This window comes from Bufo bufo, chromosome 11 (assembly GCF_905171765.1).
Source record: "Bufo bufo chromosome 11, aBufBuf1.1, whole genome shotgun sequence".
In the NCBI taxonomy this organism is placed as follows: domain Eukaryota; kingdom Metazoa; phylum Chordata; class Amphibia; order Anura; family Bufonidae; genus Bufo; species Bufo bufo.
Window position 1 is genome coordinate 37,531,128 of NC_053399.1, and position 13,931 is coordinate 37,545,058.

General features: G+C 49.4%; 1 protein-coding gene across 1 annotated transcript in view; it reads left to right on the forward strand.

Moving 5' to 3' along the window:
* The window catches only part of CDAN1 (codanin 1), a 137,160-nt gene that overhangs the window by 80,968 nt on the left and 42,261 nt on the right, over positions 1-13,931 (forward strand). Inside the window, exons 21-24 of the mRNA XM_040411692.1 lie at positions 9,438-9,501; positions 11,091-11,169; positions 11,285-11,436; positions 12,641-12,748. Of these exons, the coding sequence (XP_040267626.1) occupies positions 9,438-9,501; positions 11,091-11,169; positions 11,285-11,436; positions 12,641-12,748 (403 nt within the window). The remainder of the gene's footprint in view (positions 1-9,437; positions 9,502-11,090; positions 11,170-11,284; positions 11,437-12,640; positions 12,749-13,931) is intronic.

Consider the following 13,931-nt stretch of genomic DNA (forward strand, 5'->3'; position numbering starts at 1 on the left):
TCATGACTTTACGTCATAAAATAGGAAAATCATGTAATTTTATTACACGACACGGAGGCTCCTATTGCGAGTTCAAAGCTGACCTACAACCGAGGAAAAAACGTGAACAGAAGGCCTGAAATAAAACTCACGGAATATAGATACACGAGACCAATCCGCCATCTTCATAATATCTTCTAAACGTGCTCCAGCCACTGCCATAGAAGTTGCGGAAGCTCCTCTAGTGGAATGAGCAGTGAAAATCGCAGTATCAACACCTGCCAAAGCCATAACTCATTTCACCCAACGGGCCAAGGTGATAGTGGAGACCGGACGGAAAGGACGCCTATAAGATAGAAAAAGTTCCGGAGAAGAAGTGGAACGATGCGAAGCCATACGAGCCTCATATTCCTGAAGACACGACACCGGACAAAGAGCCAGAGAATCTGGGAAACTGGGGTAAGACACCGACCGAATACTGGTTTTGGTGCGACGCGAGATGTTGAACGTGACTCCCTCAGGAGTAAACGAACGAGCGTCATGATCCAAAGCGCGAACGTCCGACACTCTTTTGCACGATATCAAGCAGAACAAGGAAACCAGCTTGGCTGCAAGATGACGAAGAGAAAGGTCCGCATTAGACGGCAACGAGGAGAACAAGGTAAGCACCAAAGAGACGTCCCAAGTTGAAGAGAAACGAGGCCTAGGAGGGCGGGATAGGCGGGAACCCTTGAGAAGTCTGCAAACAAGAGGGTGTTGACCGGCAGGACACCCGTTAAACCCTTGATGAAATGTGGAAATGGCAGAACGGTATAAATTGATGGTACGGTAAGCCTTACCGTCCTCAAAAAGTGAAGCGAGAAACTGAAGAACTTCGGTCACAGGACATGATACGGGATCCAGGTGCCTAGCCAGGCACCAATCAGCCCAAGACTTCCAGGCCGATCGATAAGCTCGTCTGGTTCCCGGCGCCCAAGCTTCGTCCAAAAGACGTCGAGCTGTTTCCGAAATTCCAGCGATGTCCCAGGGTTCCCCGAAATTCTGCATGCCAGGAGATGAAGGGAGCCGTCGAGGATGAGAGGGTGATCTAGACCCCCTGGATCCAACAAGAGGCCCGGAAAAACCGGAAGAAGTAGTGGGCACTGAACCAGGCATTCCATAAGCTGAGGGAACCATGACTGCGTGGGCCAGAACGGAACTATGAGCACAAGATCCGCTCCCTGGTGGCTGATCTGAGATAACACTCGAGACACCATCACAAACGGGGGAAAAGCGTACGCGAGGTGGCCGGTCCAATCCTGGAGGAACGTATCGACTGCTTCCGCGTCCGGATCCGGACGCCAGCTGTAAAAACGTGGAAGTTGGGCGTTCAAACGGGACGCAAAGAGGTCTAAAGAGAACGAACCCCAATGGGAAGATATGGATGAGAACACCGTGCAATCTAACTTCCAATCTCCCGAGTCCGAAAGGAAACGTGAGCTCCAGTCTGCGTGAGTATTGTGGAGCCCCGGCAAATACTCCGCCGTAACTGTAATTCCTCTGGCCAGGCAGAATGTCCAGAACTCCCGAGCCAGTCTGGACAGAATCGCTGAATGCGTGCCTCCCATGGCATTGACATACCGAACTGCGGAAATGTTGTCCATCCGCAGTCTGATGCAAATCTTGGACAAGCGCTCGCAAAACTACGAACTGCAAAGGAACCCGCCAGGCGTTGATGTGGAGCTTGGATTCCTCCGGAGACCAGGGCCCTCCTGTCATCACACCCTCGCAGTAAGCACCCCAGCCGAGAAGGCTGGCATCCGAGTCTATCGTGAAGTCTGGACGGGGACCAACTATGGCCTTCCCATTCCAGGCCTCCAAGTTGTGAATCCACCACGTCAGTTCTTCTCTGGTGTCCTCGTCCAGGGTGACTAAATCCGCGTAAGATGCTCCCGCATGGAGGTGAGCAATCTTGAGACGCTGCATGCCGCGGTAGTGTAAGGGAGCCGGAAACACAGCCTGAATGGACGAGGAGAGGAGACCTATGACTCGGGCAAGATGTCGTAAGGGAACCTGTTGGAGAGACAGAGTATGAAGAAGTTCCTTGCGGATGGAACGAACCTTGGCAGACGGAAGGCAGAGGGACACCGTGGAAGAATCGATGGTGAATCCCAAAAATTCTATGGACTGGGCCGGGGTAAGTGACGACTTCTCCAAATTGAGGCGGAATCCCAGCCGAGATAACAGGTCCATGGACCACTGTAGATGGGATAGAAGAACAGAAGGATTCTGAGCCAATATAAGGATATCGTCCAGATAAATAATCAGACGAATTCCTTGACTGCGGAGCCAGGAAATTACCGGACGAAGGAGTTTGGTAAAACACCAAGGGGCGGAAGAGAGACCGAAGGACAGACAGGTAAACCTCCAAATCTCCGAGTCCCAGAAAAAACGAAGGAGATCCCTGGACGGTTCGGCCACCGGAACCGTCAGGTAGGTGTCCTTCAAGTCTAATTTGACCATCCAATCTCCCTGTAGGAGCAAATCCCTGAGGAGGTGGATACCCTCCATCTTGAAGTGTCGATATTTTACAAAAGCGTTTAGTGCCTCCTTTTTTTGGCCACCAAGAAAACACTGCTGATAACACCTTCCGAGGAAGGGGGGCCCCTACACAAGGAGTCAAAGAAAACGGTGACATCAGACTTACCGAAAGGACGTCTGGAAGATGAACCTCTGACTCCACGTGAACGCCAAGACGAACCTCGGGAGGGGAAGAAAGCAGGCGGTTGACGGAATTCCTGGTTGGAGGGTCGATAAGAAAAGGAGCCTCTGCCGGACCCGCGGGTCTGGTATGATGAACGGCCGGACAGGCGGCCCCTAGAGCTGCCGGCCCTGTTAGAGACCCGTCCTTGGAACACTCTCTTCATGGATGTTTGAGCCTTATCGAGGGCAGTGAAGGTTCCCACAAATCGGGAGAGATCCTTAATGAAGGAATCTCCAAAGAGCAATCCTTGAGCTTCTTTGCCTGTCTCAGTCAGGGCTAAATTGGATAACTTAGGCTCTATTTTAAATAGGATTGCCTTACGACGCTCAATCGATAGCGAAGTATTTATGTTGCCCGTGACACACACGGCACGTTGTACCCATCCCCGGAGTTCTTCCGGGTCTACCAGGGTGTTCTGGGTTCTGGCTGACTCAGCCAATTCAAAGATTTTTGTCAATGGGCCCAAAAGGTCCAATAACTTGTCCTGACAGGACTTTAGGGCTGATTCAGGGCCCTTCCTGGGGTTCCAGCCCGACTTAGCTAAAAATTGACACATTTTTGGGTCAACTACGGGCGTCTCGCAGACTTTGTTAGGTATAATAGGTCTGGGACATTCGGCCTTTAGTTTATTACGCGCCTCTTTAGATAGAGGTTGGCGTATACGGGCCTCCAAATATTTGGCAATAAGAGAGGACAGAAGCCATTCCGCCGACCTCGGATCCGGGTCAAAAAGGGGTTCCCCTGCAGGATCCAAAATTGCTGAGGTATCAAAAGGAACCTCAATGGGCGCTGCCGATCCCGATGACGGGCCTGGCAGGTCCGAATCCAAGGGATCCTCCTCCTCTATATCCACCAAGTCCAAAGACTGATACTGAGCCTCCTCATCAGAATCTGGTTCAGAACCCGATTCGTTATCATGTTGCGCTCTGGCGCATTTCCATTGCCTCGCCTTTTCTGCCTGGCGGGCGTAAGCTCTTTTGCGCGATCGATGCGCGCCATCAAGGGTGGCTATATTTCCACCAGTCAAAGTGGTTCTGGAGGCAGGTAATGGTATTTCAGGTGGCAGGGGCCCCAAAGGTGTCGAGGAGGAAGGGCCGGCCATAAGGGCCTCAGTAATAGAACTAGAAATAGCCGAGGACATAGACCCCATGGCGGCCTGTATTGCAGCAGTCACAGAGCGCTGTATGGCTAAGGACTGTGCCTCAGGAGTAACAGCATCTAAATCCTGTATGTGAGGCACTGAATCCATGCCCTCAGGGACAGGGCTAGACACATGTAAGGGAGCCTTGGACATGATGTACTATTACAATGCAGTGACAGGGCTAATCGATAAATAAATCGAATATGTGCCAAATATGGTGGACCTAACAAGTAGTTAAAGGAGGAAAAGGGGGCTCATACAATTGCTGAATAAAAACGAAGTGACCTGTGAGGACGGAGCTGCACGCAGTAACTCCGGGTGCAGCCGACTGAGACACAGGCAGAAGTCTCGCGCTCTCCCGCGAGAACACTGCGCGGAGCGCGAAAACCAGCTGCAGAAGGGGAAGAAGACGGCGGCCGAGATCTCGCGAGATCTCGGCCGCAAGATGAAGCGCACGGAGGAACGGGCAGCTAGAGGAAACAACGCCGCAGACGGGACAGGATGAAAAGAAAATCGAACGGAGGGGAGGTACAAGATAGATAAACGATTAGGGGTACCAGTAATAAACGAGGAGAAAAACCTAAAAGGCAATATGGGAAAAAAGGGGAACGATCAAATAAACAAAGATATTACAGCCCAGAGGGCACAACCCTAGAAAAAGCTAAGAGGATACCTCATTAAACACAGAAGATTATCATAAATATCCCCTAAAGCATAAAACCATATATATATCCACCCACAGATATAAGGAGAAGTACTTATCTGTGAGGGAGCAGCAAAGAAAGAGGAGGAGTTAGCAGAGTCAGAGACTATTATACTGGCACAGTGGGGAGGAGTTGGTTGCCATGGTTATCTGTTTGATTGATGCTTTTTTCTTTGCTGCTATAAGATTTAGTAAAGAAAGAGATAGCAATAGGAGCCTCCGTGTCGTGTAATAAAATTCTCCTCCTCTGCAAATCCCGTGGAGGACAGCTGATGGTCCCAATCCACCCTCCGGGTCGTTTGGTTGACAATTTAGTGCTGGACCACTGAAGGATTCCAATCCATCCTCTGGGGCCGTTGATTCTCACCTCCGCATTACAGTGGACAGCCTCTGCAATTCCCAATCCACCCTCCGGGTCGTTTGGTTGATAATTCTGTGCCTGCGCAATTCAATAGCGGGCCTCTGACATTCCCAGTCCACCCTCCGGGGTCGTTCGATTGATAATTCTCCGCCTGCGCAATTCGATAGAGGACCCCTGACATTCCCAATCTACCCTCCGGGGTCGCTGGGTTGATAATTCTCCACCAGTGCATTCAATAAGGGACCTCTGACTTCCCAATCCACCCTCCTGGGTCATTTTTATTGATAATTCCCCACCTGCGTAATCCAGTAGGGGTCAGCTAGGACTCCCAGTCCACCCTCTGGGGTCATTTGGTTGATAATTCTTTACCGGCGCCATTCAATTAAGGACCTCTGACTTTCCCAATCCACCCTCCCGGGTCGTTTGGGGGATAATTCTCTGCCTATGCAATCCACCTCCGGAGTCGCTTGATTGATACTGCACTGCCTGCGCAATCCGGAAGACGGACCTCTACAAGCTCCCATCCCACCCCCTGGGTAGTTTGGTTGACAAGTCCCCACCTGCGCAGTCCTCAACTGCCAGGGGCGAGATTCTGAGGAGTAGACCTACGCGCGAGCGGAACACAGAGCATCTTTTCTCCTCGCAACCCCACCCTTCCTCCCTGTGTTACGATCGGACACACCCTCCCTCACAGGGAGGGTCCGTCCGGAGGGGGGGGGGGAGAGAGAGAATCACTGACATGAGTCCGAAGCAATCTCCTAAGATTGCGTTTAAGGTGACCAGTAGTACTTGTCATATGCATTAACCCTTCCTTAGGTGGAGTAATTGCACTACTTCGGGATACAGCACTTGCCTTATACATTATCCCCTGCCATAGGCGGACTAAGTACAATGACATGGGGTTCGAGACCTGCCATATGCAGATCCATTCATGGCACGATGACATTATCACTGGTTACAATGTGGGCTGTATGCATTACCCCCGTACTTAGGTGCAACAATTGCACTCCCACGGGGTACAGGACTCGCCATATGCACTACTTCTCGCCTTGGGCATTCGCCCCCCTTCATAGGTGGGGTATTCTCCCTACGACTGGCTAGTACTTGCCGTATGCTTACACCTTCCTTAGGTAGCTAATTGCACTACCATTAAAAACTGTTCCGAATGTCGCACTATCCTTCCATAGGCGGGGTGTTGCACATCACCGTGCTTCTGTTGCATTACCCCCTTCCGCTAGTGATCCAATAGCGGGGAATAACTAAACATCTTCGGATGCTGCAATTCTGCAGCACCACGGCTCTAGGTGCCTTTGCTTATTTCCAAGGGGGCGTGGCCACAGTCGGTACTCGCAGGTGCCCGGCACTCTTACCCTGGTGCTATATGGGTGCCACCAGTGGACACTGTGGCTATTCCTTCCTTTGGTGCTGGTTTTGCGCATGATTAGAACATCCTCTGTCTTCTCAGTGGGTTCCTAGCATCACTTTGTCCTAGCCCCCCCATCTCCATGGGCCTCCGTTGTTCCAGTCGGTCATGGTTTTGTCCGCATCAATACGTAGTGCGTACACCATTGCACATATATGGGAAGTACGTTCCAGCGAATCGAGTTTTTTCCACTGACTCCGTATTCTCTATCCACCACTCCCCCTTCCCTGGGAAAGTGGTTATGCTGGCACTCGGGTTTAGCTCCTACAGCTTGTTCTACTCCACAGGTGCAGCTTTTCTAATGCTCGAGTTTGTGGTCGCTCCAGTGGGACATCCCCCTCAGGTAGGGGTCCTACCCTGGTGCTAGCTTGGCAGTTGCGCCTGTTCTGCGCCCTTCCAGGTAGAATTTTAAGGTTAGCTCTACTTCACTGGGGCAGTATGGTACGTGGCTTCTACAGATAGTCTCAGGCCTCCCCCTCAGTTTTGTGCTGACGGGGCAAGCGCTGGCTACTACTGTGGGAGCGGTGTTGCTCACAGCTCTGCACAGCTCTTTCCTCAGGCTGTGGACTCTTAACACTGAATTCGGTGGCCTCTGCGGGTGACCCCCTCCTCTGCGGGGTATGGGGCTACCAATACAGTGTGACTTCCCTTGCCTGGCTTCCTTCTCAGGCGAAGTTTTTTGCACAGCCCTTAATCCTTGCCTACTTCTGTATAGCGCCGGTCTCAGACGGTGAATGGGCTTAAACCTAGCCTATTCTTCTCCTGTCTTTTCCTCCTCTGGCTCAAGGTTCATAGCTATTCCGCATGCCTTGGTAGTTCCTACGTTGCTACCTCCCCTCATCTGCATTTGCACAGGGTATTAGTTTGGTGGCCTTCCATTCCAGGCACGATCCGGTCCGACTGGTGGGCTGTGGCGCCCTCCACATTCCTTCTCCTACAGAGACTCTTCCATTGGTCTGGGTGTGCTAACGGTATCTACACGAAAGCTTCCCACCTTTCTCTCCAGAGCCAGAGTTCCGGAAGCATGCGACGTGGACGCCCTGATTCTCCTACCTTACGTGTTTCTTCTCCTCCTTCCCAGGGTTCTACGGAGGATCCGGATGGAGGATATTCCGACAAATCCTAGTCGCGCCGAGTTGACCTCGTCGCGCGTGGTATGCTGACCTCGTTCTCCTTCCTAGAGACGTCCCTTGGTCACTGCCACTCAGACGACGTTCTTTGGGGTCCGGTCTTACATCAGCTTTTGATGACGGCGTGGCTATTAAAACTTAAAGGCTTTTCAGCGAATGTTTTCCGCACTATGATTCAGGCCAGGAAGTCTGCATCGCCCAGGATCTATTGTGGGACCTGGAGGTCCTTCCTGGGCTTCTGTGAAAGCCGGGACATCCCCTCCTTTCCTGTTTTTTCGCTCCCCCCGGTCCTATCCTTCTACATTCAGGGTTGGACCTTGGTTTAGCTTTAGTTCCTTGATGGGTCAGGTGTTGGCGCTTCTGTCCTGGGGCAGCTGCCAGTGTACTCTGGTTTCCCTGGTGCCCATGGGGACCTTCCTTCTGGGAGAGGCACATACGGTTCCTTTGTACCGTCCTTACAGCCTTTGGGTCTGTATGTAGTTTTCTCAGCCTTCCAGTCTTCTCCACTTGAGGTAGTTTTTCGTGTAGCTATCACATCCATCAGGCGGGTGTCTAAGTTGGGTGTGCTCTCTTGCAAGATCCCCTTCCTGGTTCTTCTCAATGATACAGCAGTTCTCCGGCTCATTATTTCTTCTCCCGAAGGTGGTCTCTGACTTCCATATCAATGACAAAATTGTCCTTCCTTAACTGTCCCTTCCTTCGCACCCTACGGAAGGGAGTTACATTATGGACGTTGTCAGAGCTCTACTCATTGTTAGCAGCCTCCAGTCCCTCTCGGCGTACGGACCCCCCTTTTCTCTCCGGAAGGTCCTCGCTAGGGATTGGCAATTCCAAAGGGGCGATTGCAAGTTGGATTCGGTCTGCAAGTGCTGACGCATACTGCGCCGGAGCAGGGTTCCACCCTTAGGTGTCACGGCTCGCTCTCCCAAAGCGGTGAGCGCTTCTTGGGCTAGGCGGAATCGCAATTCGGCTGCACAGTTGTGTAAGGCGGTTCCGGTCCTCCTTACACATGTTCACAAGGTGCATACTTATGCATCGACGGTCGCTGCGTGAGTCGCGGGTCTTGCAGGCGACAATTCTTAGATGCCTGCAGGGACGAATACTTCCATGGGTCTGTGTCTTTTTCCCTCCCTGTGGACTGCTTTCGGACTTCCCACGGTTCCTGTGTAGGAGATTTTTGTATAACTTACCAGTAAAATCTCTTTCTCGCTCTTCTTTGGGGGACACAGCACCCACCCAATATTGTTGTCCGACCACAGTGGTAGCTGTTGCTGGTTTGGACCCAGTTAGGTCCTTTGACATTGTTTGTGTTCCATGTTTTCTCTTTGGTTGGCTTGCTTCTCCTATGGCTTGTACACAAACTGAAGCTCTCTCTCCAGGCTGGAGGGGGTATAGCTGCCAGGGGAGGAGCTAACAGCTTTTACTAGTGTCAACGCCTCCTAGAGGACATAGCTATACTCACGGTTCCTGTGTCCCCCAATGAAGAGCGAGAAAGAGATTTTACTGGTAAGTTCTACAAAAATCTCCTTATGTATACTGGAGTGGACAAATTTCAATCTGTTGCTTGTGCTACGCTTTAATTCCCTGGCTAATAAAATAAAACCCTTCTTGCTCCTAACGTCTTCAGTGAAGACATTGTCTGTTCTTGGGCTAAGCATGGCAGAGAATGAATTATCTGCTATAAACAGTGAGTGCTGTTAACATCTGGGAAGATCTGTTACTTTTTCATGGACATTTGATTCTGTCTAACTGGCAGTATATTCAATTCAATATTGCATGCTGTTGCCATAAGATGTCATATTTACCAAGTCTCCTTTATTTGTTTGCTATGTGCTCTGTCCTGCTGTCAGTCTGTTATTACGCCTTATTTAATTTTATATCTAGTACGCTAAATTACTGGTAACAAGGTCAGTTTTATTTAACTGATGACATTTTTATATTCACTCATTCTTTGTAGATACTGCAAGAAAAAGGCTCCAGAGGCTGTCAGAACGCTGCTCCCTGAGGAGACGTCTAAATGTGTGGGTAGATTTATGTTAATAGTGGATTTCTTCATCACCTGCTGAAGTAACATGTTAGGCTACTTTCACACTTGCGTTCGGTATCGGATCCGTCTGGTGTCTGCACAGACGGATCCGCTCCTATAATGCAAACGATGGTATCCGTTCAGAACGGATCCGTCTGCATTATATTTCACAAAAAAATCTAAGTGTGAAAGTTAGTCAGACGGATCCGTCCAGACTTTGCATTGAAAGTCAATGGGGGACGGATCCGTTTAAAAATTGCACCATATTGTGTCAACTTCAAAGGGATCCGTCCCCATTGACTTACATTGTAAGTCTGGACGGATCCGTTTGGCTCCGCACGGCCAGGCGGACACCCGAACGCTGCAAGCTGCGTTCGGATGTCCGCCAGCTGAGCGGAACGGAGGCCAAGCGGAGCCAGACTGAGGCATTCTGAGCGGATCCGCATCCACTCAGAATGCATTGGGGCTGGACGGATGCGTTCGGGGCCGCTTGTGAGAGCCTTCAAACGGAGCTCACAAGCGGAACCCCGAACGCAAGTGTGAAAGTAGCCTTATGGATAATATTATATATACAGATTTATATACACACACACTTAAAAACACTTACCATTTAGAAAGATAGCTTGGCATTTTTACATTGCAGTTGATGCAATTGTGATGAATGCATTTTTCTTGCTTTGTTCACTTTTTAATTGAAATTTTTTATTTTTGACCAGTGATATAAAATGTTCCATTGATAACAGGAAGATGTAAACTAAAAACAATGCTATTTTTTCTAAGTCACTGTTGATTTTGGCGGCTTACATTATAATAAGCGACTCGGTTATACTAGGCGGAGACTCGCAGTTTCGCTGGTGGCGGTTCTCTTCTCCCTGGCTGGGAGCGCATCCAATCAGAGCGCACCGCTCTTAGCCAGGGTGATTGAGCTCCTCCCTGGCTAAGAGCGGTGCGCTCTGATTGCATGCACTCACAGCCAGGGAGAAGAGAACCGCCCCCAGCGAAACTGCAAGTCTCCACCTAGTATAACCGAGTCGGCTCATTATAATATAAGGCGCCGAAATAAACAGCGGACAAACAGGGGAGTCTTTGGGGGGAAAAAAAAAGTGCCATAGCATTAGTGGGGGCCGCCGTATAAGGTAAGACCATAATTAGACTAGGGCTAAACTGACGAAAGGTCCTCTTTAAAGACTGTGTGTGTGTGTGTGTGTGTGTGTGAGAGAGCTGTGTATATATGTCATCTGTGTAGCAGAGCGGTGTGTATATATATATATTATATCAGCTGTATAGAGGTGCTGTGTTTGTCAGGTGTGTATGTAGCAGAGCTGTTTATGTATAACCCCATAACCCCAAGTTAGTGACCTTGACCAGGGAATGTTTAATGAGTAGAACATTTTTTTCTAATTTTCTATTGTCTAAACCTGGGGTGCATTTTATAGTCAGGTGCTGCAAAGCTGTACTCTTTGTATGCTCCTTGCTTCTCTTACCAGCTATAATTTCTGTGGGAAAATACAAAATATTTGTGTCTCCTTACTTATGAAGGGACTAAATTGCAGCCATTCATTGCATCTTATTTTCATACATTAGGTTCTGCGTAGTGCTGAAGAAATTGCTGTGTCCTTGGCAATAGAGAAGGCATGCACATGGTTAAATACAAACATCTCAGGTATCTTCATCAACGTCTACCATAAATTTTATATATATATATATATATATATTTACACACACACACACATTTATATGTTAAGATTACTAATCTTGTACCATTCTGTCTGCTACAGTATTAATTAGGAGGGAGGTAAAGGCTACGTTAAATCACATGGTAAAGGCACAAAGTTCAATATCCTCAGTAGGTACGGACGTGAAGAAGGGGTGCCGGGAAGGCTGTGAGCACAGAGTAACACTCCCTTCTGTGCTTGTTATAGAGGTAAAGGTAAGTGTGGTTTTCAGTTCTACTCTTGACTAATCGGCATGTTGCTGTATCCTCCCCTATCAGTCATGAGCACTATGTGCATACACTATTTGACAGCCAGCGTTCAGGGATACTCATATGTCATGCAGTTTTTCTTTTTAATCAGATGTGCAGCAAAAGCACTGTATTAAATGGGTTGTCTGGTTTTGAGAGTTAACTAGACAACTCAGGAAATCGACTTTTAATAGATTAGATTATTTACCTGACAGATCCTGCGCACTGCCTGTTCTCCCATTAGGGCTCTATTGTTCGGTTAAAGTGGTGATATCACACTGACAACAATTGACCCCTGCAGCCAATCACTGGCCCCCCTGCTGTGATTGGCTACACAGTCGTGTGTTGTCAATGTGACGTCACTGCTGCAGTCAAGAAGAGAGAAATGGAGGTGCAGTGTGGAATCTCTCAGGTAAGTAATCATCTATTCCTTATTACAGGACAACCACCTGAGTTGTCAAGTTTCTTTTTGAAAGCGGACAACCCATTTAAAGAGGACCTTTTGTCAGTCCATACATTGTAAGATAACAGGCTGTGTAGAGCGGCGCCCTGGGATCTCACTGCACTTACTATTATTCAGGGGCGCCGCTACGTTCTCCTGCTATGTCCCCCGGTATTTTCGCTGATTTGGTTATATTGGGAGGAGTCTGCCCTGTTTCTCCCTGGGTGTTCCTTCTCCCAGGCTGTAGCGCTGTCCATTCGCAGCACAGAGCTCACAGCCTCGGAGAAGAACGCCCAGGGAGAAACAGGGCAGACTCCTCCCAGTATAACCAAGTCAGCGAAAATATCGGGGGACACGGAGCGGTGCCCCGGAATAATAGTAAGTGCAGTGAGATCCCAGGGCGCCGCTCTACGCAGCATGATATTTATCTTACAATGTTTGGACCGATGAAAGGTCCTCTTTAAGTCCGGAATTCCCCTTCATGAGTTTGTACTGAGGCCCCCCTAGGGTGCACCCACCACAAAAATATGCAGACATCTTGTAGCGTAGATTCTTCTGATCTCCATGGCACAACAAGTATTCACAGGCTGTGACATTTACATTCCTCATTGAAGATGAGTTATTAAACAATAAACCCGTACAGAGAAAAATACAGATACTTCAGTTCTATGGATAGAAGTTGGCCAAAGCATTGACTGAATTACATTTTGCACTCGGTTTGTTTCCTAGGAAATTCTGTGCATTGCTCTTGGGCCACGTTATATTGAGGAAGGAGTGGAAATTGCAGAACTGGAAAGTTTTATTGATCGTCTATCAGAAACTCTCAATTGTCGTAAAGTAAGTTCTTTATTATCTATTTGTATGATTCTCTTCAGGTTAATGAGACTTTTTAGTGATGGTTTAGTTGCGAAATAACTAAAGAATAAATCTTCGGTTATATGAAGATAGGACAAGCGTTAAAAGGGACGGCCACTATATATTACTAGCATTACTTACACTGGAGACAGACTGAACTTGTGGTAGTTTCTCTGTCAGTCCCCAGTGTGAGTGAATAAAGGTTGCTGATTTACAGGTCCGCGCATTAGCAGCCACTTTGAGATAGGGTTGTTGCAGGTTTCAAAATTTCGATACCCAATCGATACTTTTGTTTTCATTTTTTCGATACTGGCCTGCTCTTCTGCGCAGTCTAGTATCACAGAACATGAGCGCTGCTGTCAGCGCGCTCATGTTCCCTCAGCAGCACAGGGGAGAAGGAAGCAGTGTCTCCCTCCCCCTGTGCCGCTGCCACCAGTGGGGCGGAGGAGGGGAGGGCGCACTGCGCCACCAATTATAGTACTTTCTCGCCCATATTCCTTGGGGGACACAGGAAACCATGGGTATAGCTCTGCTCCCTAGGAGGCGTGACACTAAGTGAAAGCTGTAAGCCCCTCCTCCATCAGCTATACCCTTCAGCCTGGAGAGAGAGACTGCCAGTTTTTGCTTAGTGTCCAAGGAGGCAAGACACTCCCTGCTAAGGCAGGGTTGCCTTCCTAAAATTTTTTTATTTTTTGCGTTATTTGTTGTTTTTAATTCTGTTTTTTTCTACTTGCAGGGACAACAGAGGCGCACTAGACCCCTCTGTTTCTCCCGGGGTTGAGTTGCGCCAGTGCCGGTAATTCCGCACTGCCGCCTCCCCCACAGAAGACAAGGTGGACCAGGGCAGCCTCGCTCCCCTGCGTCCCGCCAGCTCAAGGGTCGCCCGCATGCCAAGTCCCTCCCCCGGCTTCCTGCCACTGCGGTGCCAGTAGCTGAAGGGGCGACCCTGCTGGATGGATTGAGGGTGAAGACAGCGGATGGCGAGAGTGGCTGCTCCAGCCTCCCCTTCCCTCCCTCCCACCGCTGCTACGTCTACGCTTGAAGGCAAGCGTTTTTCCATTCATCGACCCCCCCCCCCCACATGGGCATAACTGGACCGGCAACTTTACCGGGCATCATTTGGGGGGGACTTCGGTCTTCTCTAGCGGCAGAGCATCAGGGGGAC